At 36.6% G+C, this 25,998-nt stretch overlaps 3 protein-coding genes across 3 annotated transcripts; 1 reads left to right on the forward strand and 2 right to left on the reverse strand.

The window, feature by feature from the left end:
- Nucleotides 1–3,100: 3,100 nt before the first annotated feature.
- Nucleotides 3,101–5,510, forward strand: RB195_008197 (uncharacterized protein; the record flags this gene model as incomplete). The annotated part of the gene is made up of 3 exons (XM_064194591.1): nucleotides 3,101–3,205; nucleotides 5,041–5,205; nucleotides 5,376–5,510. 3 exons carry the CDS (start codon nucleotides 3,101–3,103, stop codon nucleotides 5,508–5,510), a joined length of 405 nt encoding a protein of 134 aa, XP_064045736.1.
- An 18,503-nt stretch (nucleotides 5,511–24,013) lies between these two features.
- On the reverse strand, nucleotides 24,014–24,447 carry RB195_008198 (uncharacterized protein; the record flags this gene model as incomplete). Its single annotated transcript, XM_064194592.1, has 2 exons — nucleotides 24,014–24,391; nucleotides 24,436–24,447. The coding sequence occupies 2 exons, from the start codon at nucleotides 24,445–24,447 to the stop codon at nucleotides 24,014–24,016; spliced, it is 390 nt and encodes a 129-aa protein (XP_064045737.1).
- RB195_008199 (uncharacterized protein) lies at nucleotides 24,102–24,335 on the reverse strand (the record flags this gene model as incomplete). The annotated part of the gene is made up of 1 exon (XM_064194593.1): nucleotides 24,102–24,335. The coding sequence occupies one exon, from the start codon at nucleotides 24,333–24,335 to the stop codon at nucleotides 24,102–24,104; it is 234 nt and encodes a 77-aa protein (XP_064045738.1).
- Nucleotides 24,448–25,998: the final 1,551 nt, after the last annotated feature.

Below are 25,998 nucleotides of genomic sequence, written 5' to 3' on the forward strand. Positions count from 1 at the left end.
GAAACTGAAATTGAAGAAGGGAATTCAAGGAACGAACTTTCTATTCAGCCGAACGAACGAAGCGATGCGTAAAAAAACATGAATTTAGCGGCATATCACATTAAAAATACAATGAGAAATAAAGAAATTACCAGAAAAAGAAAGAAAGAAGTATCAGTTCTTGTGTCGGAGAAAACGTTCCTAAAAGAAGTTCAGTTATTTTGAGACATCGAAGAGTTCAATGATGAACTTAATGTTGACTGGCACAAAGAAACAAAAAAAAAAGATAAAGGGAGAAAATCAAAGAAGAAGTCCTCGAAAATTATGTAAAAGAAATAAATTTGAAAAAAAATATAAGTGAACCAGTTTCAAAAGAGCATTCTATCAGCTCCAAGAAGTTTATTTGAAGAAGAAAATTGGGATGCGTTGGAGAAATTATCAAAAGAGTCTTTTTTCCAGAAGCAAAAATTGTCGCTTGATTCCTATTCTGCTTTCACTTACTAGGAACATTTGCTGAAGGTTCCCTTCTTTTCGATTTGTTGAGTGCTTCAAAAGATCAAGGACTAGAAATATCTGCCAATTTCGGAAAGAAAATTGAATTAGGTGCGAAGCAAGCAGTTTCAGCTCCTGATTAGGTCAAAATTCGAGGTTAAAAACTATACAGAAAACGTAAGGATAAACCAAACCACGGCAAGTGAAGAGTTTTAATAGACAGAACAATGATGAGTAAAACTTCAGCAATACATACTTTCATAATTTTCAGGTATGGCCTTGTGCAATATTGAGTTTATTCGGATAAATCCTTGCATGAACCACTGAATAATGCATACGTAGATAACCTCATCGAATTATGGAATTATCCGAAAGAACTCTTTTTTTTTGGAAGAAATGTTTATTTCACCAATATAATGTGGGTTACGATGGTCATTTCATCAGGATACCGTAAGCTACAACATTATTTTGGTAATTTTTTGGGAACTACTGTTTTCCTGGATTCAAAATTCAGTCATCTCTACATATTGATGTACTGTAAATAGACATTCTGGTATATTTCTGGGATTGAAGGTTGAAAAAGGAGAAGAAGATGGTGACAGTAACTGCCGATATAAAATGGTATAAAATATTGGAGATGCTAAAGCTTATTTTATTGCGAAACGGTCATAAATCACTTCTTCATGACAGACGCTAACCGACGGTTTAGGCAAGCGACAAGCTTACAGGAAAGAAAAACAGCCACACTGGATTCATCGTATTCCTTTAGATAAGCTAAAGCAGGCTGAAGAAAGTTTCTGTCCATGATTTCATGGCAATTTTTTTATCCTAGGAATAACGAATGAGTCGCCGAAGATTTGTACTCTCCCGAAAAAAAAATCTCATAAGTCCTAACGACTGATCCATATATGAAAGTTCTGTTTAATTAAATACATATCTTTCTTGAAATTAAATACGTTAAAATCAAAGAAGGGGAGAAAAACTAATATTATTCTTGATCTAAAATAGTTACATTTTATGGATATCCAATTAAAACTTCGTGTATTTGAAGCTTTGTTTGGACATAATATCGACTTTTTGAAGCACGAAAAGAACAAGGAACTCTGAAGATCCCGATCTTAGCTTTTTTTGGTGAGAAAAATCCTTAAAGTTCTCATGTAAATAGCACAAACAGATTGACAAATTCTGGTAATTTGGGAATTTGGTTTTTGTTTCAGTAGATTTGAGAAGGTAGAGGAATCAAGTCCGTGTATTTTATTTAAACGTTTGTTTTTTCGCGTTGGTTCTACAGGGTATTTAGATTTTGTGCTGAGTTAGAACTTCTACTTATTTTTTTCAATCGATCGTCTATCTGAATCCTTGAGAACGTGTTCTTGAGAAATAATTTCCATCGAGGAATCAAAAAGAACGAAAACAAGTTTTCCAGTACGTCTGTAAATCTCTTAAGATACTTCAAATTCTTCAATAAGTTTGAAAAAGAGATGTGAGTCTGCATACACGATTATGGACAACTCTGAATTTCACAGTAGTCGCGTATGCTATCGGCCCTACAACAGCTCGTGTTGCTCGGTAGTTCCATGCCCATCGTGATAACTTCCAATTGTTTGATAAACTTGTGGGGAAATTGCTGTATGTAGATGAAAAAAAAGATCAGACGAATATTAATTTCATGGACTTTTTCAAATCTTTTCGATCGATCTGGAGAGTATTTTAGGAGTTTACCATGGATCTTCTGTCTCTACGAATCAGTATGCTCATACTTATGTTCGCAATAGTTGAAATGTGTAAAGAGTTAAATAACAACGTTCTCAGTATGATTCAAAAGACCCGTTAAATATTTGTGATTTTTTCTGGAGCGTTATTTGTTGCTTTATTTTTCGCTGTCTTGCGGCTATTATTAATTACGCTACCGCTCCAAATCACAAATTCGTCTTTCCAAATGTTTTTAAGCTAAGTTCTTCAAAGTTTCTCTTTGAAAACTTCTTTTTTTAATTTATTGTACGGAGACGAGAAATGTCTTGCTGCAGAGGGAATAACAAGCCAATCTACACTATGAAGGATGAAACTAATATTTTTTAAATGTGGCAGCAGCAAAGCTATGTATGTTAGCGAACCGAAATTGAAGTTTTTAGAGGGTTTGAAGGAAAATTCTCCTGACGAATGAATATTTCTCAAAGAAACAGAACGCAGCAGCAACGCAATATAGCCTCATAAAGCGTTTTCGAGTCCGGGAAAAATGAGATTTTTGCTGTGGATGTACAAATAAGGATCAAAAGTGCAATGGATCGTCTATGACGGTAAATTTTGTTGTGGATTGCTGACGATAGATAATGAAACTTATATGGATGGTTTTTTTCGAGCCGGACGTTCCACATGTTGTTGGCGCGTTTGCGACAGAGACGCGACAAGCAGCACAATGGGCCCAATTTGAGTGCTCCTCCGCTGCTGCCCCGCTCTCTGCACACACACACACACGCACACTAAAAGACCGTGCGCCTGCACTGCAAAAATTATGAGCCATGTATGAGAGAAGACAAAACGTATTCCGCGAGTCAAATTGATATCCGTCGCTTTGTTCGCTACGTTTATTGTCGTCTGTTGCGTTTGTTGTCGAGTAAACAACTCGATGATGTGGATAAATTTGACCTTCGAACAGGAAATCGGGGATTCAGAGGGTGAACTTAACCCGCGTGAACACCTTGAGAAATCAGGATTATGTGTTCCAAAAGACTGGGTGGGTCTCTTCGTTTTTACTAATTTACACATATATCCATTGAAATATTTCCGAAGTATTCCAAGAGTTCCTGTTGAAAAATAGAAAAGAAATCAGTAAGAGGTACATAGAATGAGGGGATCATTGCGTAAGTGTAAAGAAATGGGTAGAGAAAAGGAAAAAAGACAAGCAACTCAATTCTGACCAGCATGCTATCAAAAACGAGAAAAGTCCCTCTTTTTTGCTTCTGAATGTCGCGAAACGGATGTTTTCGGGAGCGTTACTCGAGGATTTTTGACCCCCACTCATGTTCTACAAGGTAATGCTAGCTCTGCTTCTCTTCCTCTTATTATTTTTTTCTTTCTTTTGCCGCGACACACTTTGGGAAGCGGTTCTCTTGATGGAAGAGCGACAGTACACGTTTTCCGGAAAGAAATGACTTCCAAAAAAACTACATACTAGGCGATGCGCTAGCAAAAAGAGCTGTTTCGATCAAAATGCCGATGTTTAATTTGGTTTATTTATTGTTGGGTCATCGATGCACATTAAAGAAAAAAGTTCGAATCTTGAGACGTTGCAAAAATAAAAAGGAGTGGAAAAAACATATGAAACAATATTTTGTTCCACATCTGAGAGATGAAAAAAGAGACAACAAACAATTAGAAAACTGTGTCAAGATGTATGACAATATCATGATATATAATAACGAGCTTAGTCCGTGTGTGTGTGTATGTGTGTGTATGTGTGTTTGTCTGTGTGTCACGAAACTCGAAAATGGGGGTGCGACGGGTCCACCCGGCGTCGGATTGGTGCGCTGGGGTCAGATAGCTATAAAATGGGTTGCGACGGGTCCCGCGGTATCGGATTGGTGCGCTGGCGTCAGATACCCGTATAAGGGGGTGGGACGAGTCCACTGGCGTTGCACTAGCGCGCCGGCGCCAGATACCTATAGAAGAGGGTGCGACGGGTCCACCGGCGCCAGATTGCTATAATATGGGGTGCGACAGATCCACCGGCGTCGGTGGACCCGGTCATTGAAGCGCAATAAATTAGTGTGCATGACGCAAAAGGTAAATGGTTGCAGCCGTTTCATAGCCGTAACCACTTGACGCTTTGCTCTTCACCTTTATGACTACTTCGTGTGCCTATTTCTTTGTTCGTTCGCCTCAAGTTGGTAGTGTGCCGTTCTCAGAAAGTGGAAACGCGCATGAAAACGGCTGCTTAAATAGTAGCAGGATGTTTATGTGATCTGACGTGGAACGTTATCTTTATCAGTAGGATAATGTCTCTCACGTCATTTAATGTTAAAACATCATTCTGTGATAACTATTGGGAGAAATCAGGAGGAATACCCATACTTCGAGTAATGCTTTCGAATTGTATCTATATTACTCTTGCATCGAAGGAGTGTTTGTAGCTGATGGTCGAATATTCTCCAAAAGTAGAATTAACGCTTTTAGAAGGAAAACGCCGTAATCTTTCGCCTTAATTTATAATATAAAGAGGAGAAGGAAAGCTTAGTTAAAAAACACAAATCTAATTTTACAGAAAACACCACTACTATTAACCTTCATTGATCAGTGAAGGGAGCGAAGCTAAAATCACCGAAAGTCTGAAGTCCGGCTTTAGCCGGACATTCAGACTGGTGAAAAGATAAAGATGGAAACTCCTCTCGTGGAGAGAGTCTCGTTACATCTCAAATCATGCCCTTTCCATGTCAGATTATTCAAATTTTGGTAATACTAATGGGACCCAGAACTCCCAGATATGCCCTTTGCTTGAATAGAAGCAGCAGTTCGAATAGCGAGTTTTTGTGCTCTTTCTTAGATCCCCAGTTGTTTTTGCTCTTTCTGTAGGCTTTACGCGCGAGAAAAAATAGCGAGACTTTATTATTATTATTATTATTATTATTATTATTATTATTATTATTATTATTATTATTATTATTATTATTATTATTATTATTATTATTATTATTATTATTATTATTATTATTATTATTATTATTATTGCTGCAGCGGGTGGATCCCATGTACCGGATTTTTGATACGAATTTTAGTCTAGAAAAAAAGTGGAATGAAAAATGTTTCCTTTCCTTTGTTTCCAACGCTTTCGATAATGATGACCATTATCAGAACTAACTGTTTTTTTTTGTCATTTCGAGCCCTATTTACTATATTCTTTGTTTCAGAGATTTAAGATAGGCGAAGTTCCTGGCGATCTGGGATCAAATACATCGTTATTATCGTTTCTCAAAATTAGCTCCAAATTTCTAGGACAAAGAACAATAAATACAGTAGACATATCAAGAAAACAAGAGAAGTAGTACTTTGAAAATGTCAAGCGATATTAAATTCTAAAATAATTCTTGTATTATAATTGTACACCATTTTTTTTCATTCCTCATTTAATTTATTTTTATTATTCTCTATTTTTTCTAGTCGAAATTCATGGAGACCTGGTCTTCTTGACTAGAAAACAAAAAGAAAGAAAAAGAAAATAAAAGTAGGAACAATAGAAAGCGATGGCTTTTGAGAACAAATAGAGGTAAGGAAATAGATTGGAAAAAAAAACTTTTTACTACTTTGTAGCACAAACAGATAATGTATAGTGCATGTAAAAATAGGAGATGCCCAGAAGTTCTTCGTTACAACCAGAAGTCGTCAGAAGGATGCTGCGAAAGGGATTTTAGCTCATCATAGCAAAGAAATTGCTGTTTCAAATGGTTTTAGAGGCAAATTTTTCAATTTTCTCTCAAAATTGACGACGTTATAAATATAACGACAATCCTATAGGCAGTGAGGAAATCTATTGACATTTCCTATAGTCGTAGATTTTTATTCGTTCGTGGATGTCCACAGTTCAAAATTTAAAATTATCTGTGTTGATTGTTCATTCATTTTTTCGCTGCTAACAAAACCAACAATATCTTTTTTTCATTCCGAACCCAAAATACAATTATCTCAACGTTTGGCTGGGTTTTTTTTTCGTGACTAACATCAATAAAACTCATTTATACGTTATTTATTGTTGCAAGCTGGTACAGATAATCAGAGATCAAGTTCAACATTCTGAAGTAATTCTGTTAGTCAACTTAGAATAATAGTCGTATAGAACGGTCCTTTAACGTCACGGGCGTGTCTCATTCGGGCGAACATCGAATTCTCTAATAATCGCCAATAAATTCCTCGAACGCTGAACGAGCTCAATAATATTCGAGTGGTAGAATAGTAGAAAATTGTCACAAACGATGAGGGCGTGAAGACAAAAGAGGTGGAGACGGCACCAAAATTGATATGTAAAGGTTTAAAAGATGGAAATAAAGCTAAATATTCCAAAAGTATTAGTGAAAACATGCTATTTAAATTTATTAATTACATATCCTTACGTTGCTTGGGAAGATCTTCGTAAAATCTCTTTAAAACTTAACGATAACTAAGCGTTCTGCATTGGATCATCGCTTTTGGTTGATGATTTATCAATTTGTAATAAAATCACATGATACGGGGTGTAATATGTTCCGTTGCGCTTATTTTATACAATTCCTTTTGTTTTATAGTAGAGGTTTTATTTATCGCAAGCAACTTCACGTCAAGCCTTCATAATTTTTATAATATAATTTTTTTGTATAATTTTTAATTTGTATTTTTTGTAATCTTTATAATATAATGTACATAATAATAATAGAGGTATATTTATAATAAGAAGATTTGGGTGGGTGAAGCGTAGTGGGTAAGAGGTCCCGCTGCGGCTGCATGATTGATCGGAGGCTGGAATCCGCCCTAGTGCCAACCATTGCTTTCATCAATTTTTCACGAAGGAAACAGTTACGTGCTCTCGTCGATGGTGAGCGTTTTTTTCGAAAACAGTATGCTGGGCAGTAAAAATAACGGAGCAGTAGGTAGACGAATTGGTATCAGACTATGAGACAATTTTGACGATAAAAACACTGAATTGACACAATGGCTAGCCCTCACACTTCACTATGTAAGCTAGACACGGGTTTGTAAAAAAACTGAATTGAGGTGAACGTGGTGGCGGATCCCAAGTGGACTGATTAACGTCAGACGCTTTATTTTTTATCCTTAAGGAGATTGGAGCAATTTGATGCCACAGCTCTTCATTTTCCCATTACTTTGATCGTTGTAGCGTAGAATATTTGTCAGAATATTTGTTATTTGTTTATCCTTGTCAGTTAATCTGGAATTCGTAGGAGGGGAAGGATTTTTCACTCTACAGCGCTTACGAGCAGTTTTTGCGTCGGCTAGATAGCCTTCGCAAATACGTCAAGTGAGATAATCCGACCGCAGGGTGGGGATTACCATGGGCCCAGGTTTCAAACCACATGGCTATTTTTGATTGTAATGGCTTCACCGCGTATTTATGTTTATAAACAAATCCCATTTCCGAAGCTTCTCATCTGGCTTCGTTCGTCTCAGAATAAATGATTATTTTGAAAACATGTCCTGACACTTATAACTAAAAAAGAGGGGAATGAAGGAGAGGAAAAAATGGGGAAAATGAAAGAGGAATATTTACAATCGAAAATATATAATTGAAGACTTCATATAGTATATTCGTTTCAAAAAACCTTTCAAAACTCTGCAACTACAGACTCCTTTTTGGTGTACATTTTCGTGTGTTTTGAATAGATAAACAAATAAATAGACGCTTACACATACACAAAAAAACAGCCAGTAGTTTTTACCTGCTAAAAATTTAGAACACTGTCGGACAGCGCACTTTTTCACCGAAAAAATGTGTGCTCAAAAGAATTTTTGAGGCCTTAACATCTATATATTCTAGATAAATTGTGTCAAATATCGGTTTTTGAGCAGTTGCGGAATTTCTCAATTAAGAAAGAAAAACAACAACTTTTTAAAAGTTAACTTTGGAGTTCTTTCAACTACCGAATCGGATGCAGATAGTTAATAGTTGATAGCGGGCAACTGCAAATTATGGATATTTTTCTTGAAGCTCTGATCTGTTCTGTGGAACATCCTGATGTGACTAGAAGATTTTTAAGCTTTTCGAAGAAAAAAAGAAATTTCTGTTGAGATACTGCTTCATAGCTACATTGGGCGCTAAAAAGATTTTTAAATCGAATCTTGGAAGTTTTATTACGGAGAAAAATTAACTAGCAATTTACAAACAAGTAGCTGCTGGAATTTTGCTCAGGGCTTCTTTAATCCATGGGAATAACTTTTGAACTCTCTTCAATAATGATATAGTCCTCAAGAATCTTTACCAGTTTTTTATTCTCTATTGTGAGTGCGTGAGAAAAAAGAATAATAAATGCAGTAACGTGGCAATGTCTGCAAGTGCAGAAAACACCGGAAAAGCTCAGTATCGCACGGCGATAGCTTGCCTGCTCTAACTAGGTGGACAGCAAGGAAGAGTCGCGAGGAATCGCGACACTCTTCTCGCCGCCTATCAGGTCATATATTGGCTCGACGCCAAAATTTAATTCCTGCAGGTCTTCGCCCTCTTCCCGTTTTCGTTCGCCTCCACTTAGGGATTAGCATTGGAAATAACAAAAAGTCAGTCGTGGAAAACTGCGCATTGATTCAGGACACCTGTTCTTCGCGAAACAAACACGCCAAGAGGAGCATGACCAGAAGAAAAAGAACTTCTATGGTTCTAGAAAAGAGGAGCAGCTATGGAAATTTCTCAGACGATCCATTTGTTCCAGGAAGGAAGCGCAACGATCAATTTCTCGTTCTCGTATTGTAATCGCGAACTTCTGCGATTATGCAAAGTACGTAGAGGGTTAAACGCAAGGATATGAACATTTTCGCAGTGATTTTTTTTTGCTGCAAACAATACAGACCCAAATCAGTTAGTATTAGTGTTGAAATGTATTTGTTAATATTAAAAACATGTTACTGATATTGAATGTAGAGGTTATGTCCGACCTTCTTACTTAAAATTGGCATTTAAAGACGATTCGCAGCAATTTTTATGATGAAATGCGCAAAAGATAATGCCCACACACAAAAATCACTTAACAAAATAAAACCACGAAATAAAATAATAAATAATCGCACCATATTGGAAAAAAGTGAAGGAAACAAATGCTGGGGCTTGGTCACGTGTACTAATCCTTCGAATAGAGAGAGATACGAGCTCTTAATTGCTATTTGCTTAAAGATAATGGTGACCAAGAAACACTAAGATGATGGTAGTTCTCCTGAATTTGTAGAAATTGCCTCTTGGATGATGAATGTGAAAAAACAGCGGTTCTTACGGGGCTTCTTGCGAACATTTTGAGTACTTTGCGAGAAATAGGGAAATAGAGAGCTCTAAATATAGATCCTCATATAAATGATATGCTACAAAAATGTCACTCAGTAGCGAACTGAATTCGAAGACAAATAATCCTTAAAAACTATGGAAAGGTTTTGTAACAGAGATTTGAGCAGAATATGTACCAAGCATATTTCATGCTCTCTCGACTACTGTCCTAACATTGGACGTTCTGGTGAAATGAGGGGGTGGTCTCGCAGTGCTGTCATTGGCTGTCTCCTAGTGCTATGATTGGTCTTCTCTTCTTATATAATGCAAAATATACTAAGGGAACGGGAAATGACACGTAACAGATAAAACAGGAACGCGGTGGTTCACCCTCAGCCTCGCTTCTCTGTGGAACTGACAATTTTTTTTTCCCCTCTTTGGGACTCTTGCGTAGTGCAGCTGGAAAAATATCGAGGCTCGGCAAGGAGCGAGGAGGAGTTTGATAGAATATGCATAGTACTAGAGACCTCGAGCCAGATTTTTAGATCTTTGTCGATTTTGTCGCAATGTCAGGCCATAGATAAAGTTTCACCGATATCAGGTACGGTAAAAAAAAGCATGGATTAAGTATAAAACCCCGAGGTTTCAGGAAGCGAGAGAGCGCGGAGAGATTGTTGGGAAATGCTGTCTTTGGCGAACCTTCGACTTCCTCCCCATTTCTCTAGATCGTCATTTTCTCTTCACGAGTATAACCACAGAAACTTAGCTGCATTTAGTTGTTTATCGGAAGTCAAGGATCCGACATCGATGTGTACTTTAAGACATCAGTGACGAGCCGCAGACATGTTTTTCTCAAGCGGTTTCTCATTTTCGGTGTTTGTCTCAAAATGTAACAAATTCTTTTTGTTGTCCTATTTAATAGGTTAATGGACCTAGATTTAGAAGAACATCTCGGCTTTCTCTAAAATCCAAGGACATGGAATTGGATTGAGGAAATCTGACCACATTTTTCCAGCAGTGTAACAATATGTCCAAAGGAAGGAAAACTTCAGTGGGAGAATGTGACTGAAGGATAACGATTTTCAACGATGAAATCAACATATCAATAAGTTTCGATTTCTAGGAGCCGTTTCCAAGAGTTCCGAGTCAAAACTTTGACTCTTTTTGCCTACGAGGGCAGCGAGTTCAAGGAAGCTGAAAATTTATGTGCGTCTTGCTGCATTGCACCGGTACTGCTTTATCATGTATAATCCTATTTTTCTTGGATAAAAACCGTTGGATACATTGAAAGTGTGGGTTCTTTTTTGAAATGAAAAGGAGTTATTCGAGAACAAACATAGCCGGTTTGTTTACATTTAGTTACTCCATGGAATTGTATAGAGATGTTTTGAAATGCATAGGAACGCTAGAACTTCTCTGACATCTCAGAATACTTAACTTTAACTAGAATGATATCTTACAGTTTTCTATTTTCCGAAATTGCATAATTCGAAAGTAGTTAGTGTTTTCACACAGAAATTAACATATTTTTTTTTACTATTTTTTGAAAGAATTTTTCAAAATCCTACTAAAATCTACATTCGCAACACTTATTTGCTTTACTTTCTCGTGAATAAATTTGAGCTGATTTTTCTCTTTCCTCGCATGCTTTTACATTTTCTTATATATTACAGTATTTTCTTAAATTATTACTCTTATTTTCTATAATCGATAATGGATTATTGTCTTCACAATAATTAATCTATTTTAAAACAGAAAATTTGCATGGCAGAGGCCAAGATGACAAGAATAATGACATGATTATTGAATAGTAGGATTAATATGAACAAAAATACTTTAATGTCTACCCGACAGTTTTTTTCCTGAAGCACAGCAGTTGTTCCCAGCTTTCACGTGAAAGCCACAGCAATTCTTTATTATGACGAAAGTTCCTTCATCGATAATAAATTATTACAGAACAGAGAAAAAATGAGATGGAAATGATTGACAGAGTTGACTTATCCTTTGAGGACATAGTTCCTTGAAGAATAACAATCGGAATTTCCGCAGCACAGAGAACATTTCTTAACTTATTCAGTTCAACTTATGTATTTTCCGTGTTTTGGTTAGTTAGTAAAGAATCAGTGGATAAATATGTAAGAGAAGCAGACAATGCAAACGCTTTGAGGCGATGAACTTAATATAGAGAAGGCTTAGAGAAAACGGAAGAAAAAAATTGGGATTTTCGTTCTGGACAACAGGGCAACGGAAAGAAATTTGCTGAGTGCGTTCATCGAATATCACATGATAGAGTAGGCTCAGAAAGGGAAGAAAATGTATTCTTGTATGGATATTTGACGAGTTTTCCAAGAGAACTGACTTATTGAAAGTTCTGACTCCTTCAACTTCACTCTTCTCTTACTTCCTCAGAAGATATCTGTTAAACTTTTCGACACCAGTAAAATAGGCTTCTAGTGAGAAGAATGTGTCTTATCCGAATCTGGATCATACAAGCTCTTGAAATCTTCAATTTTGTCTTTATCCTTACAGGACGAAGAGCACTTGTTGTCTCGGCAAAACATCAGTGCATCTTTGACTACAGAGTATCATTTTCTCTTCACCTAGACTTTATTCTTTATTGATCATCTTATTTCTTAGTGAGAAAACTACAAATCTTTGGTTACTACGACGCACTCATCGCTAGTCGTCATGTTCCCACACTTTTATCGAAGCCGCGACAAATCTTCCCACTTTTGCCTCCGCACTCATCCCTAAACGACTTCTTCGTTTCCGAATCGATCCATGGAAGACTATGTTGAGGAGATAATCGGAGTTATAGTCCTAATCTCGACGCTGTCAGCAGAAATTGCGTGTTATTTCTTCGACAGAAATTTTTTTCCTGACAATATTGAAAATTAAATGAAATTCATGGCTTAGAAGAAAATTTGCAGCTTGGAAACACTGATGATTTCATGACATGAGGAAGTAAATAATGAAAGAGGAAGCAAATGTAGAGGCAAAATGTACTCCACTAAGTTTTCTGTAAAATCCACAATTAAGGTTAGCAAAAAGTTAAGATCATCACAAAAATCTTTACCTCCCAGAGCAATTAGTTCCTCGGTAACCTTTTTCTTCGTCATTTACAGGAGTTACAGTAATTTTTCAGCAGAAAACAAAAAAACCTGCAGATGTGTGTCGCTACAGTATTCTATTCGTTTGTGGCTTTGCAAGAATATTTCGAGGATGATTTCAGCGAACGCTTTGCGGTCTGGATGGTGCTTTAAAATGCAACAAAACTATTTAGAATTCCCGTGGATCGTAGAGGAAGCTGCACGGATATCAGGAGAATTATCTACGGTAATTTAGCTTCAGGGAACTCGGAAGATTGAAGAAGAAGTGATATTGAAATCAGGTGTCTAAGCTATGGAAAACAAGATTACTGGAGAGAGATCATCTGGTTACCAACAAGTTTCGTGTTGATGATTGATTCTTCTTCTTCGTGCCAAAGCAACTTTATTTTCTGGGCAGAAATTTCTCGGATACTTAGTTTTGACTAGAAAAAACTTTGTAAGATTCAACGGAGAGGTCCTGGAAATTAGTTTTTTTTTTTTGCAGGGAACAATAACCACCAGTAATGCGCTTTTTCTTCTGTAATTCTGGTTTTTTTTCTTGTGACGCATCTAGTTCTTTTTTCCGGAATTTTACGCTTCTTCCGCCATTTAGGTGCAGTAATAAAACCATGATCATCAAAACAACAAATGGGGTCAGTGAGTAAAATGAAGGACAGATTATCGTTCTAGGAATCCTATAGTGCTGGAAAAGTTACAAAAAAAAGACAATATGAGCGCAGACTTCACTTAACAAATTAAATCTGCGCAAGGTGTGTTGAGTATTGGGAGGTGCAATAAGAATCATGTTTTTATCCGTGTGAATGACTAATGATCTGTTAATTTTCCATTTTCTTTAATTTCTAATGTTTGGATTTATTTGGTTCATCATAACGTTAATATATAATAATTAAATAATTCAATAGTTCTCGAAACTCCAGTAGGTTTTCGGTTTTCCAAAGCAAAATATTGCCTCAATATTGAGTGCAGCGCTTAAGTTATCAAGTATTATTATAGTATTATTATTAGTATTGTTTTTTTTTTTTTTTTTTAAGTATTATTATTGTATTATGTTGCATTATTATTATTGTTATTACAATTATCATTATTATTATTATTATTATTATTATTATTATTATTATATTAAAGTTCAGTCAGGAAAAATATTAGTGTCAAAGGAAAAGATAAATTCCTAAAAATCAGCGGAAGTACTCCTCCCTCTAATTTTTTTTCTCGCAGAAGAATCGTACAGATCCAGATGCGTGGTCCTAATTTAATTCAATTTACTGGATTACTTCTATTATTTTTTTCGTGATCTGCACAATTTCCTTAAGATATTCTAGGATGGATTTGAGGAGAGCTCTGAAAACTGAAAACGGACTTGATTTTGCAAAGTCGGAAAGAGTCGGAAACGCATAGCAGAAGACATTTGTCAATCCTGACAATGCGCTAAACAAGCCACATAGTGCGAAATGTTGGAATGTTGAATTTTGGCAGCTGTCATCTCAATTCTCTCAATTTTCGTCTGCTGTAATGGTGACCGAAGAGGCATTTTTTGGGATTTAAGCTCTTTCGAACTTTGACAACAAAGTCTTATAGAATTAGGATATGTTCTGGGAACAACGAACGAAAAATATGACACGAACGTTTCGGGAAAGTTCTGAGCTAGGAGATAAGATTAGAAGAATTCGATTATTTTAGGGAAAATTCATCTAAACCGAATAAACACTGTCATATCCAATTTAAAATGTTTTCAAGTATTTCTCAGGTCTGTCGATTCGGAATACTCTCGCAGTGAGCTGCGGGAATCGATACGATTAGCTGAGAATTGAATCCTGGGGGTTTTTGTTCTTGAGTATCATATATTTTATGGTTCACCTTATTATTTCGCAACTTCTCTAGCGTAGGCAAAAACGCTTTTTTTCAAAATAATAGTGATATTTTTTCCAATGTATTCGTACCACATTAGCGCTCGCCAAAGCTCCTAGATTTGAAGCGGAGAAAAACGAATGAAAAATAACTAATGATGAGGAAGTAAGGATTGATAGATTATCTGGGATCCACGAAAAATTATGGATCAGCCAACTTTTATTGGGAGCTGAAGTAGTGCACTTCAAAATGGATTTTTTGAAGCTTCTATGCATTGGTGTTCGATAAACCGAAGAAATGGCTTTGGCAGAAAAAAAGATAAATACAGCAACAGCATAAAATAAAATATGTAGCATGAAAAATGAAATTGACTCTAGTGAATTTGTAACAATATAATGAGAAAAACAAATTTAACGTTGATTTCAAAAGAGAATGTCAGATTTTTTCTTCGAATAACTCTCGAACGCGGAAGTCCACGGATACAAAAATACATTATATTCCAAAGAAAGCAAGTTGTTGAGCAAAACAAACGATTATTGTTTCAGCATCTTTTATTCATCATGTGTTTGTGGATCCGGGGTTGAGTAGCTGCTAGAAGCTGCGATGCTGCTTTGTTATTCTTCAAATCCTAGAAGTCGACTTCCGCTACGAGCTCAACAGCCAGCTTTATCCGCTATGGGACTCATAAATCCCAAGTGCCAATAGCTGGATGGCGAAGAAGCGCAGAAAATAGAACGCAAACAATGTGTGTGGCCTTGAAACAAAACACTGAAGATAAATTGTGTACTGTAAGAAAGTTATTGTGGAAATAATCATGAAGAGCAGAACCACAACGTTCTGATATGTGCCGTGCCATAGCGGGCGCTGAAAGCAAGATTCGAGAAATCGTAGCCGTAAGCCTAAAAGACGATCTGCAAAGGGGCTTCCAGAAAAGCCAACCACGAGTAAACAATGAGGAGAATCAGTGCGTGCGCACACGCGCGAAAACTTGAAATGGCATCGTCGCCGCCGATGATTACGAACGCTAAAGCGGAAGGACGTTGACGCTGCGCGCGCAAGGCGACGAATGCGTCGCACCACGCCTTCCACCACATCGTCGCTTCCTTCCCTCCTTCCCTGTTCTTCCCCCTAAGAAATCGAGCACTGAGAGGAACGTCTTACAGAAAGAGAGAGAGAGAAGATGAGTGCGGTGTTCAGGGTGCAGTGTGCTGCTGAAAGAATGGGCTGCTGAGCTAATGACGAGTTGTTCGTAGACGTCTGAAGCTCGTTATGCGTTCCTAATCTCGTAGATATTCCACAGGGTTCTTTGTAAATCACGAGCGCTGCAAAATTACGGTAGAAAAACGAACTAATGTCTTTCCGTTAGAGAGATATTAGACTAAAAGGTTTTCTTCCCACTGAAATAAAATTTCTTTCTAAAAATTAAACCGGATATCCTCTCCTGGTATTTCTCTTGCATCACGAATTTCACAAACCTTGCTATTTTTAAATCTTTTAGAATACCATGTTTTTTCTTCACTTTCATGGAAAAACTTTAAAAGTTAGTTTTGGAATTTTTCAGTCTAAAAATTTTAAAAATACCTAATTTTAACCGCGCTAGGAATATTTTACTTCGACTTAAAATCCCCTTCGGTAAGCGTTAACCGTTCCAAGTATCCTAGCGATCATAAATTAGAATTTAAGAATTGTTTTCTCAGAATTTTTGAGTTTCATAACTATGCCAGATTGTGTCACCTGATAACCTTGAAAATGCTCGAACACTGATCCGAACGCGTTCAGAGTTCTCACGTAACACGATGTAGTTTTGAACTTTCACTTTCAGTTGAAAACAGATGTTAAACTCCGTTAATCACTCCATTATTCGACTAATCAGGGCCATATTAAGAAATTATGGTATTTGTTCGTTTATAAACAGAAGAACTGAGTTTTACAGGAAGAAATATAAAATCCGCTAATTTCGGATCCATTTTTCAACTTTCCAAATTTGTTAAAAACGTGAAAATGAGGACCAGCGGAAGAAGAGCTTCTTTCTTACATTACAATTATTTTTTTTTCTTTAGATAAGGAAACACAAATTAAAAAAGTGCTTCAGAGATAAAAAAAAAGTATGAACAGGGATAAGAATGAAATTTTTGCAAAGAATCACATCGCAAGAGAACGTTGAAGAAGCTAAAAACAACAAATAAATGAGAGTCCCTTAAAATTTCTTTTTTCCTACATATTTCGGCTCATTTCTCAAGGCCTCGTAACAGACATCTAACTGGGTGGATAAGCTTGAAACTTCTGAGAAGCAGTTACTGGAGTCCCATTTATATCCACTATTAATTTTTTGTTGTGAAACATCAGTTAATTCGACAGAATGACGAACTACAATTTTTTTAAACTCAATTTCTGGAGAGCGAGGTAGAGGAAAAAACTGCTTGGGGAAACGCCGACGCAGTAACTTATGCAGCAATCAAGGTAATATTATCATTGTCGTTTTACGAGAATTTCGTTCGTATTTTTTTCTTGCAATTGTTGCGTGGTTTCTAAGATGATCGCCAATAGCAAAATATCTATTTTTGTCGGTTTTCTAAATTAATCATATGAAGAGTACTTCCAGGATCTGGTGGCGAGGAATTATGGCTTTTCTATTTGTGTAGGTCAAGATAATCTACCGCTCAGCTCCGTTTCAGGATGCAAATCTGGTTCCCCACATCCCTATTGTTTATACTATTGGCTATAATAAGAATAGAGGCACTGAGCTAGCGGTCACAAGTTCATTACTGCAAGTTATTCCGGATCATTCCTAGGAAACTCTGTGATTTTTCGCTTCGTGTGGCTAAGCTTTTACGTAAATAACATAGAAATTCCACGTAGTACGTCATAATACCTGCGTCGCTGCCGTAGCCTTCCACAAATATGGCTGCGATAAAAATGAACCTCGTTAGACTTTCTTCGTTTAAGATTGTTAGTTGTCCTCAGGGTAACAGCTGTTTTCCTTCTTATTCCCGGCGTTGCGTGACTAGTGGTTAAACTTCGCTTTTTCAAGAATTTCGTGGAATAGAAAATTTTCATTCGGATCATAGCTGATATCGTTCATTTCATCATAAGAGAGTCAGCGCTAAGTTTTTGCGTAAAATTCTTTGAATTACTTTGAAAAATGCTCTTTATATGGAACATAAAAACATTATACAACAGTTTTTAAACAAAAAAAAGAGAACAACAAGCAAATCAAGAATTCGAATCTCTTTGGATGTTTCCAGTTCTATGGGTTTCCAGGAATCCGATGTCTTCTTAAATATTTCACTTCCATTCTTGAATCATTAAAATTCAGCGATTAAGGTAGTCGGTAGTGAATTATTACCATATTTTTGGGAGAATTTTCGATCTGTGACATTTCTGGATTAAATCACCGCAAATAATTTGTATGAAAATTGCTTTTGAAGGATTAATAATAATAATTATGATAATAATAATAATAATAATAATAATAATAATAATAATAATAATAATAATAATAATAATATATTCAAATATTCATATATTCAAATAGAAAATGTTTATGAATATTCTTTGCTGCATTAACTTGTAGCTTCAGTTTTTTTTTTTCGGGTGAACACCCCACCTAACTATCAGAACTGGCTATATGGATAGTTCTTAGCGTGAAGAGGTTTTCGGATAAATCGCTGAACGCCTACGGAATTCCAAGAAATTCTGACAATTTTGCCTAAAATATTTCATCAAGAAAACCACCCGCTACATATCTGCGCTCAGTAACAGAGCACTCTTCTCAGCACGCTATTTAACTCTCATTTGAAGAAAAAAATATTTTGGTGAGGGAAAAGAGGTCCTAAAACGGTTTTAGATAAAGAGTAGTCGTCCCGTCCATGTCTGACATTCAATTTTCCCTCGGATTAAACGAAATTGCTTACTAAAGTTCTTCTAACTTGTAATTTATGTTGGTTGTTCGCTCATCTAACCAGTTTCTCTCTTGTTCAGTAATTGGGGAATGATTCAGAAGCTAGATATAAGTAAGCAAATCTAAAGAGTTATGTAAATTTTCGATTAGTAGAAGAAACTGATATTCTCAAGTAATTTCCAATACTTGTCGTATAATGTGGTTTTAAATCGGCTTACGCACCTTACACTGAACAGCCAAATAAAAAAGTTATTTACTCAATAATTCTTGACCTATGCTAGCTCAAGTTTTATCTTGATTTCTACTTGCTCTAAAAATCAACAAAGATTTTCCTGCAAAAAAAAATTGAAAAAAAAATTATAAATAATTAAGTAAAGTAACAATAATAATGAACTTCCCAAAAATGACTGAATATCGCGGTCGCAACTAACATCTAAGTATATTTGAGTTTTTGTACCGTGAGATCATATCACGAAAACGATTAAATAAAATTATAGAGATTGTATACGACATGTTCAAATTTTTCAACCAAAATTTTGGAACATACATTTCTAGAGGATGAATATGGACGTAGATCGTAGTATTTTCGTGAGACAGAAATGGCAAAGGACCGCCTGATAAAGCCAATCGCTGTTGAAGAACCGTTCACACCTATGGCTTCAGAAGAAAAAATATTGGTCACAAGATATACTTTTGAGAGACAAATTGTCATTTTTCGACAGTAAAATCTGAAATATGGAATAAAAATATGAAGAATAAAAAATCAAATATGAAATTTTGAGAATAATGCATTTATTTGTCACTGCAGCTATGTTAATATGTTGCTTTATTCGGCAATAAAATTCTGCTCCTGAAGAGAATGAAGGTGAAGAAGTGAGCGCTCTTTAGCGATGGAAATGAAAGTCATTTGCAGTGAAGTCAAGTTCTTTGGGGATTTGAGTCAGATATTCTGCAGCGCACTGAAGCATGTGGTTTTCTATTCTTCAGTGTTTTTCTTCAGCTCTCAAAGAACACTTATTTTACAGCAGAAGAAAGAATCAACAATCAAAGTGTTGCATTCATGCAAAAATTTCTCCTCGAAGGGGGTGGGCAAAAAAAACAACGAAATAAACAAAGACGTGGCCAATGAGAAATAATAAGTAAAATTGAAAATAAATAAAACTGAAATAAAATAATAAAAAAATAATATTAAAAATAAAATGGAATACATAAAATAATATAATAAATATAAAATAAAAATAAAATAACAATAAATAAATTACAAAAAATAATAATATGAAATGACAATATAAAATGAATTAACTAATCTATGAAAGTTGTTTACCTTTACCCCAGAAGAAAGGGGGACATATGATTCAGAGTTTAGGTCGGAGGCTACTTTATGGCAGGATGAATGAGCGAAAAACGCTAAAATTACTCCTGAGAATTAATTCAGTGAAACTTGAGTCGATATAGCAATGAGATGTTAATCGCCCTACTATTTTCAATGTAAAATTGCAATTATCAATACGACTCAAAAAAAAAAACTTCTTCTTCTCTGGATGTGTTGTCGTTGACCTGGTTGGGATAAACGGAATAAGATAAAGCGGGATTTTTCAATCCTCTATCTATAGCAGCCTGTTTGAGAGGGAAGAATATGCTTAGCATTCAAAATTATCGTTCTAATTTTGTTTTACAATTAATAAATGTTTTATAGTGTTAATTATAAAGTTTTATAGTTAATAAAGAGAGCAACAGTTGTCTTGTACGAGAATCTGGAAACCACATGCGTAAATTTTTTTGTGGTCTTGATTTAATATATTTCGAATAGGAAGGGAGCATTCACCTTCTCTTATTGTGACTAAAAGTGTAACGCCTCTGATTTTACTGGAAAACAAAGTGAAATGATTGAGCTTCAGTTGAGGTTCAGCTTGAGCAGAATTAAGTTCTTTCGAGCAGTATCGTGACCCTTATGGGAGCGACGATGGTTGAGTCACTGCATCCGTTGTTTATTCTTTTTTTGCCCGCTCCTATGAGGAAATAACGTGAACAATTGACTATAAGGCAAGTTTGGAGTGATAATTTTAAATGTTGAATGTTTTCTACTTCTCTGTGACTTTTCTCGGTGTTTTAAGTAGATGAAGCGGTGGAGAATTCCCGCTCATCCGGTACGATAATGAAAATCAACGGCAACACAGCCAGAGGTAATTTTTTTTCAGCAGCATGAATGACTTTTGGAGTCGACGATCTTACCGTAGTCAACATTTCTGCTGGGAATAAATTTCTACGATGTAAGCATGACTATTGTTTACAAGTTTGAGAATGCTAGTTTCATCGTTGTGATGCAATGGCAGAAGAACGCGAACGGATCACGTCCCAGAATCCGTGAATACAGTAGAAATTAAACACATAGTCAAATCCTCGGATCGTTTTCACGTAACGTGTCCAATAGTCTCTGATAAATCAACGAAAGAAGCAGTTGCTCAAAAAAAAAGAAAAAAAGGTGGAGTTGTTCCTAAAGTAAACAATTGTTAATGTCTTCTTCGGATTGCCATCCTCAAAATGCTTACATGTGTCGATCTAGAAATCAGCAACAGTTGCCTTATATGAGCATCCGGGAAAGATATTCCTAGAATGTTTTTTGATCCTCATTTGATATATTAGCAATAGGAAGGCAATAATGACCTTCCTTTGTGTGATTAAGAGTGTACGCCTCTAAATTTATTGGAAAACAAAGTAAACTGATTAGGTTGGCTATGTTTTGGAGCTGAAAGAAACAACAAATCCGGAGGCTGAAGATGTCAGGTAATTCAATATTCGATTTTTCGCTTAGTCGTAAGAGCTACTTTTTACCAAGTCTCTGTTAGTATTTCTCGTTTCTGAGATTACAGCACTTCCTACTCTTTTTTCAAATCCTGGAATTGGTTTAGCTACTTCCTTCTTCAAAGGATGTCTCAAAATTGTTTGTGTATCTGGATGCATTCCCTCTAGAACTGCCGGTAGTGCTGTTTTTCTGAAGCTTTGAAGTAATTAATGGGTAAGAGCAGTCACCGAAAGACAAAAGTAACGCCTACGTGAAGCGATTGAGGAAAATATTTTTGTCAAATTTTTCTCTTAACAGGTCGTTAGCTCTAGAAAGTTCTATTGATGTGGTAACATTTAGATATTCCAAAAATCAGCAGCATGTAAAATCTGACCTTCTTTTTTAAGTGGAGCACAGATCCAAAATTGCCAAAATTGCTCACGGCACTTATTTCGGCTAACGTTGAGGTGTTTAGGAGGTTACATTGCGAATGTTTTCCACTTTCCAGACTCTGGAGAAGAACAATACGCAGAAACGTTAGCCTAAATAGTGTCGTTGTCGTTAATAATCCTGGTCTTATGCCCCACTTAAATAAAAAGAAAGGAATAACTATGCAAAGTCGACCTTTTTCACACTTAAGTTCTAATCTTTGAAAGTTAGTGTCAATAGACAGACTCTTCGGATAGCAGTTTTTCTCAATAGGTGAAGAGTGAATGTCAACCACAGAAAGAGTAACTCAGCTTTTTAGTTTCTGTAAAACGCTGCTTAAAAGTAGGCGACAATAACCGCTACGTTCATCCCGCATATTCAGTATGTTCGCTCTGGGATCCACTTTCAGATAAAGAGTTGGGATATTGCTAATCTTGCTGGTCTTAGGTTGCATTTCCCCTGGATTTCTGAAGGTACAGGTATTTTTTATTTTGATGAGAATTTGATTTCTACTTTTCCATTTTATCGTTATTTATTCAGTCTTATTCTCTACTTAATTTTTAGTTTTTCTGATTTTAATGTATGCTTAACTGCGTTAACGCAATTTCGATAAGTCAATGTTTTGTCCTGAATGACGGTTGAAAAGAGAGTCTAGCACTCTGAACTATTCGACTATTAATTACTGCTTCTTTTCCATTTTATACCATCATTTTAGTCGCTGAGAATACCTGTGTAAATAAAATTTGATTAAACTTGGATCCTAATGTGGTAATTTTTTCCCAAGAACAATCTAGCACTTACGGCAATAAAATCTTCAACTAAATTCGTTATTTATTTCTGAGCTCAGCAGATTATTAACGACTGATTAATGAGTGATAAATGACTGAGTTCGTAGAGACTGCGAAATCTCTGAAAGAATAGCGTAAATCTTCCTTTGAAATGTGCTTTCTTGTTCTGATGAAGAGGTTACAACATTCAACGCAACTGTTGCGTAAGTTGCATCCTTTAACTGTCATTCTTGTAACATACCGTACTATTTCATTGAGTAGATCTTCATGTTTAACTAATCCTAAACTTTAGTGGATGGCGAACCTAAATCAACTTTGGTTCTGTTCTATAAGGATAAAGTGTAAAGTGTCTGGCGTTAATCTATCCGCTTGGGATGCGCCTCCACGTTCAATTCATTTCAGAATCGTTTGAGGTTTACGAACGTGTAACTGGCCTATACAATGACTTGCGGTGGCCAGCCGATGTGTCGTGTCAGTGTTTTTATCCTCCCAGACAAGTTTGGTACCAATTTATCAACCCCGGAGGGATGAAAGGCTTGGTGAGCACTAGGGCGGATTCGAACCTGCTGTTGTGAAGACAGCGGAACCTCTAACCGCTACACTACACCCGCCCTATGGTTATTAAATAATAGCATTAATATGAATAAAAATCCTCTAATGTCTAGCCGACAGTTTTTTTCCTGATACACAGCAATTGTTCGCTGCTTTCACGTGAAATCCACAGCAATTCTTTACTATGACGAAAGTTCCTTCATCGATAATAAATTATTACAGAACACAGAAAAAATAAGACGGAAATGATTGAAAAAGTTGACTTATCCGTTGAGGTCATAGTTTCTTGAAGAATAACAATCGGAATTTCCGTAGCACAAAGAACATTTCTTAACTCATTCAGTTGAACCTACATATTTTCTGTGCTTTGCTTAGTTGGTAAAGGATCAGTGGAGAATTGTGTAACAGAACCAGGTAGTGAAAACATCTTGAGGCGATGAACTCAATATAGGGAAGGCTCAAAGAAAACGCAACAAGAAAAATCCGGGATTTTCGTTCTGGACAACAGGGCAACGGAAAGAAATTTGCTGAGTGCGTTCATCGAATATCACATGATAGAGTAGGCTCAGAAAGGGAAGAAAATGTATTCTTGTATGGATATTAGATGAGTTTTCCAAGAGAACTGACTTATCGAAAGTTCTGAGTCCTTCAACTTCACTCCTCTCTTGTTCACTCAAAAGATCTCACCAACTAGGAGGGAAGACTTCAACACCTTAATGAATTGGTATGTGCCTGGATACGAACATGTCCGCATTAAGTCATCAGAATCCCCTTTATACGTTCTCGAGCACACTGATCATTTTGTGATATTCACATAAAAGCTAGAACTCATTGTCAAACACTTCTCATTTGTTCCAATCAGCCGGGAGAACACCTCAGCCTGATGACTGTAGGCAGATTCTGGTCTCCTTGGGAACTTTAACAGAATTAGAGTGGACTCATCAAATTCTTGGATGAGTTTTGTTGGCCAGGTGGTGTTCTAAGAAAACAATACCAGCTACAGGAGATTTATCCAGCAAAACGCGCTAAGACCTACCGTCCCTTCATCGTCATATCAAAGATATGAGCAACACTTCCTAATATAAGGCAAACTGGACTGCATGACTGTATTAGGGTGTTCGGAAAGTATCTGCCGAAATACGGCAACATTTCAAAACAACACAACATCGACAACCTTCTGCCAAGTTCTCACAAGATCACGGCGGCGAATTTGGCGTAGAACTCCGGCGAGTTGGAGGCGAAGAAAGCCTGAAGGTCATTTTCGAGGTAGTCACGATCATCGTAGCACTTCTCTTCCAGGTGATGCTGAAGCAATCGGAAGAGGTGGTATTTGCTCGGGACCAGGACTGGGTTGTACGGTGGGTGCGGTAGAACTTCCCATCCGAGCTCCAGGTGTCGAGCTTCGGGTGCTCCTTGCGGATCTTGTCGGGCAGTCTTTGCAGTTGAGCGCAGTAGACCTCGGCAGTAACTGTCGTGTTGTCTGGCAGCAGTTCGAAACGGTAGATTCCATGAACTCCCCAGCGGACGCCCAGCCTGACCGGGTGTGGCGCAGTCGGTTAGAGTCGGCTGTAGTCACACGGTCAAGGGTTCGAAAACGCTCCAGTGCAAACCAAGCCCTTCATCCCTCCGGGGTCGATAAATTGGTACCAAACTCGTATGGGAGGATAAAAACACTGACTTGATCATCGGCTGGCCCTCGCAATCCATTGTATAGGCCAGCGCGCGTTCCAAAACCTCAACGATTACGAATTCCAGTAAAACGCGTTGGAGCGTCCCAAGTGGATTGATATGCCAGTGACTTTATCCTTTTACTTTTAGTATTTTTTATTTCTATTTTCTTTTCATCCTTCTATCATTACAAACTTCTTAAAGACTTCCTCAATCATCATATATGTATGGAGTTTCGGCTGTTAGTGTTATTTTTCTACCTTTTCTCAGGTTGGAGATTCCAAGTAGAAGGGGAACCCTCCGCTTCTAATCAAATCAAATCAATTAATCAAAGAACTATTATGTTTTATTTGCCTTATTTACAACTGTTGCAATCATATTAATCTCCATGGAATTAATACATGTTCATAGAAAAAGAGGATGTCTACTTTTAAGCAAATCTGATATTCTTAATTGAAAAAAAAACTCGAAATAAGCTTCTGAAAGCATATTAAAGAAGCTGGTTGGAATCGATATGCAACGATAGAGCGTCTATAAAAGAAAGGAATTTTAATGAGATGACACAGAAGATTGCTGCATTCCTGGAAAGCATCGAGCCTTCTGTTTCCGCTTATTCTAACATTATATGTATGTAGTCGTCGTGATTTCATACATTTTCTTAACTCTTTCTCTTTTTTTTATGAGAGATAAAAATTCTTAAAAGAACGAAAAAAGCACCGTTTATTCGAAAAGCTTTTTAAGAACAGGTTTATTCGAGGCTAATTTGACTTTTTTTTTTGAAGGTTTTGAAAAACAAAAAGAAATTTTGAAGGTAAATTCACATGTATCATTCGTTTTTGCGTTGATCTACGACTTGATCAATGTGGAGGCCAAAATTCGATCTGTCCCTCTCACATGCCCAGGTTTTTTCTCAGTGGAAAGACGTAAAGGGTGTTTCCTATTGAATACTCAATACTGTAACTTAGTGAATTAGATAATCCGGAAAATTTAAGACATTAAAAATAATAATACTAATAGTTTACCTAACAGTTCCCTCCAAGACCACTTCCTGACTTCTTGACTTTAGACCGGTGAACCCTTTGAAGGGGCTTTTGCAAAGAAGTGACCGTCGTTTTGTTAGTTGCGGTTCGATATCGCGTGAAAAGGAGCAACTTTGCATTTGGTCGCATCCAGCACTTTTTAGCATCAGCATCACATGTTCGACCATACTATATCTTCTGTTTTTTTTTCATGTTTCTTTTTAGTATCCGTCCTTTTGAATAGTTAAGATTGTGGCAGAACTGCGAAACTTCTTCCTTAGTCGCGTGAATCAAGACTATCCTAATGTGAAGCATTCCGTGGTGAATATGGCGACATGTTCACCGCATTCTTCATCTGCTTGCAAAAATGTTTAGCTTTTTAAAGAGTAGGTCAAAGCATATAGAACAATGTTCCCGAGGAGGTGGACGGCAGTGTTCATGATCTCCGTCACTACACCTCTGATGATCTCGTGGACTCCTGGAGCC

Source organism: Necator americanus, chromosome III (assembly GCF_031761385.1).
Source record: "Necator americanus strain Aroian chromosome III, whole genome shotgun sequence".
NCBI lineage: Eukaryota > Metazoa > Nematoda > Chromadorea > Rhabditida > Ancylostomatidae > Necator > Necator americanus.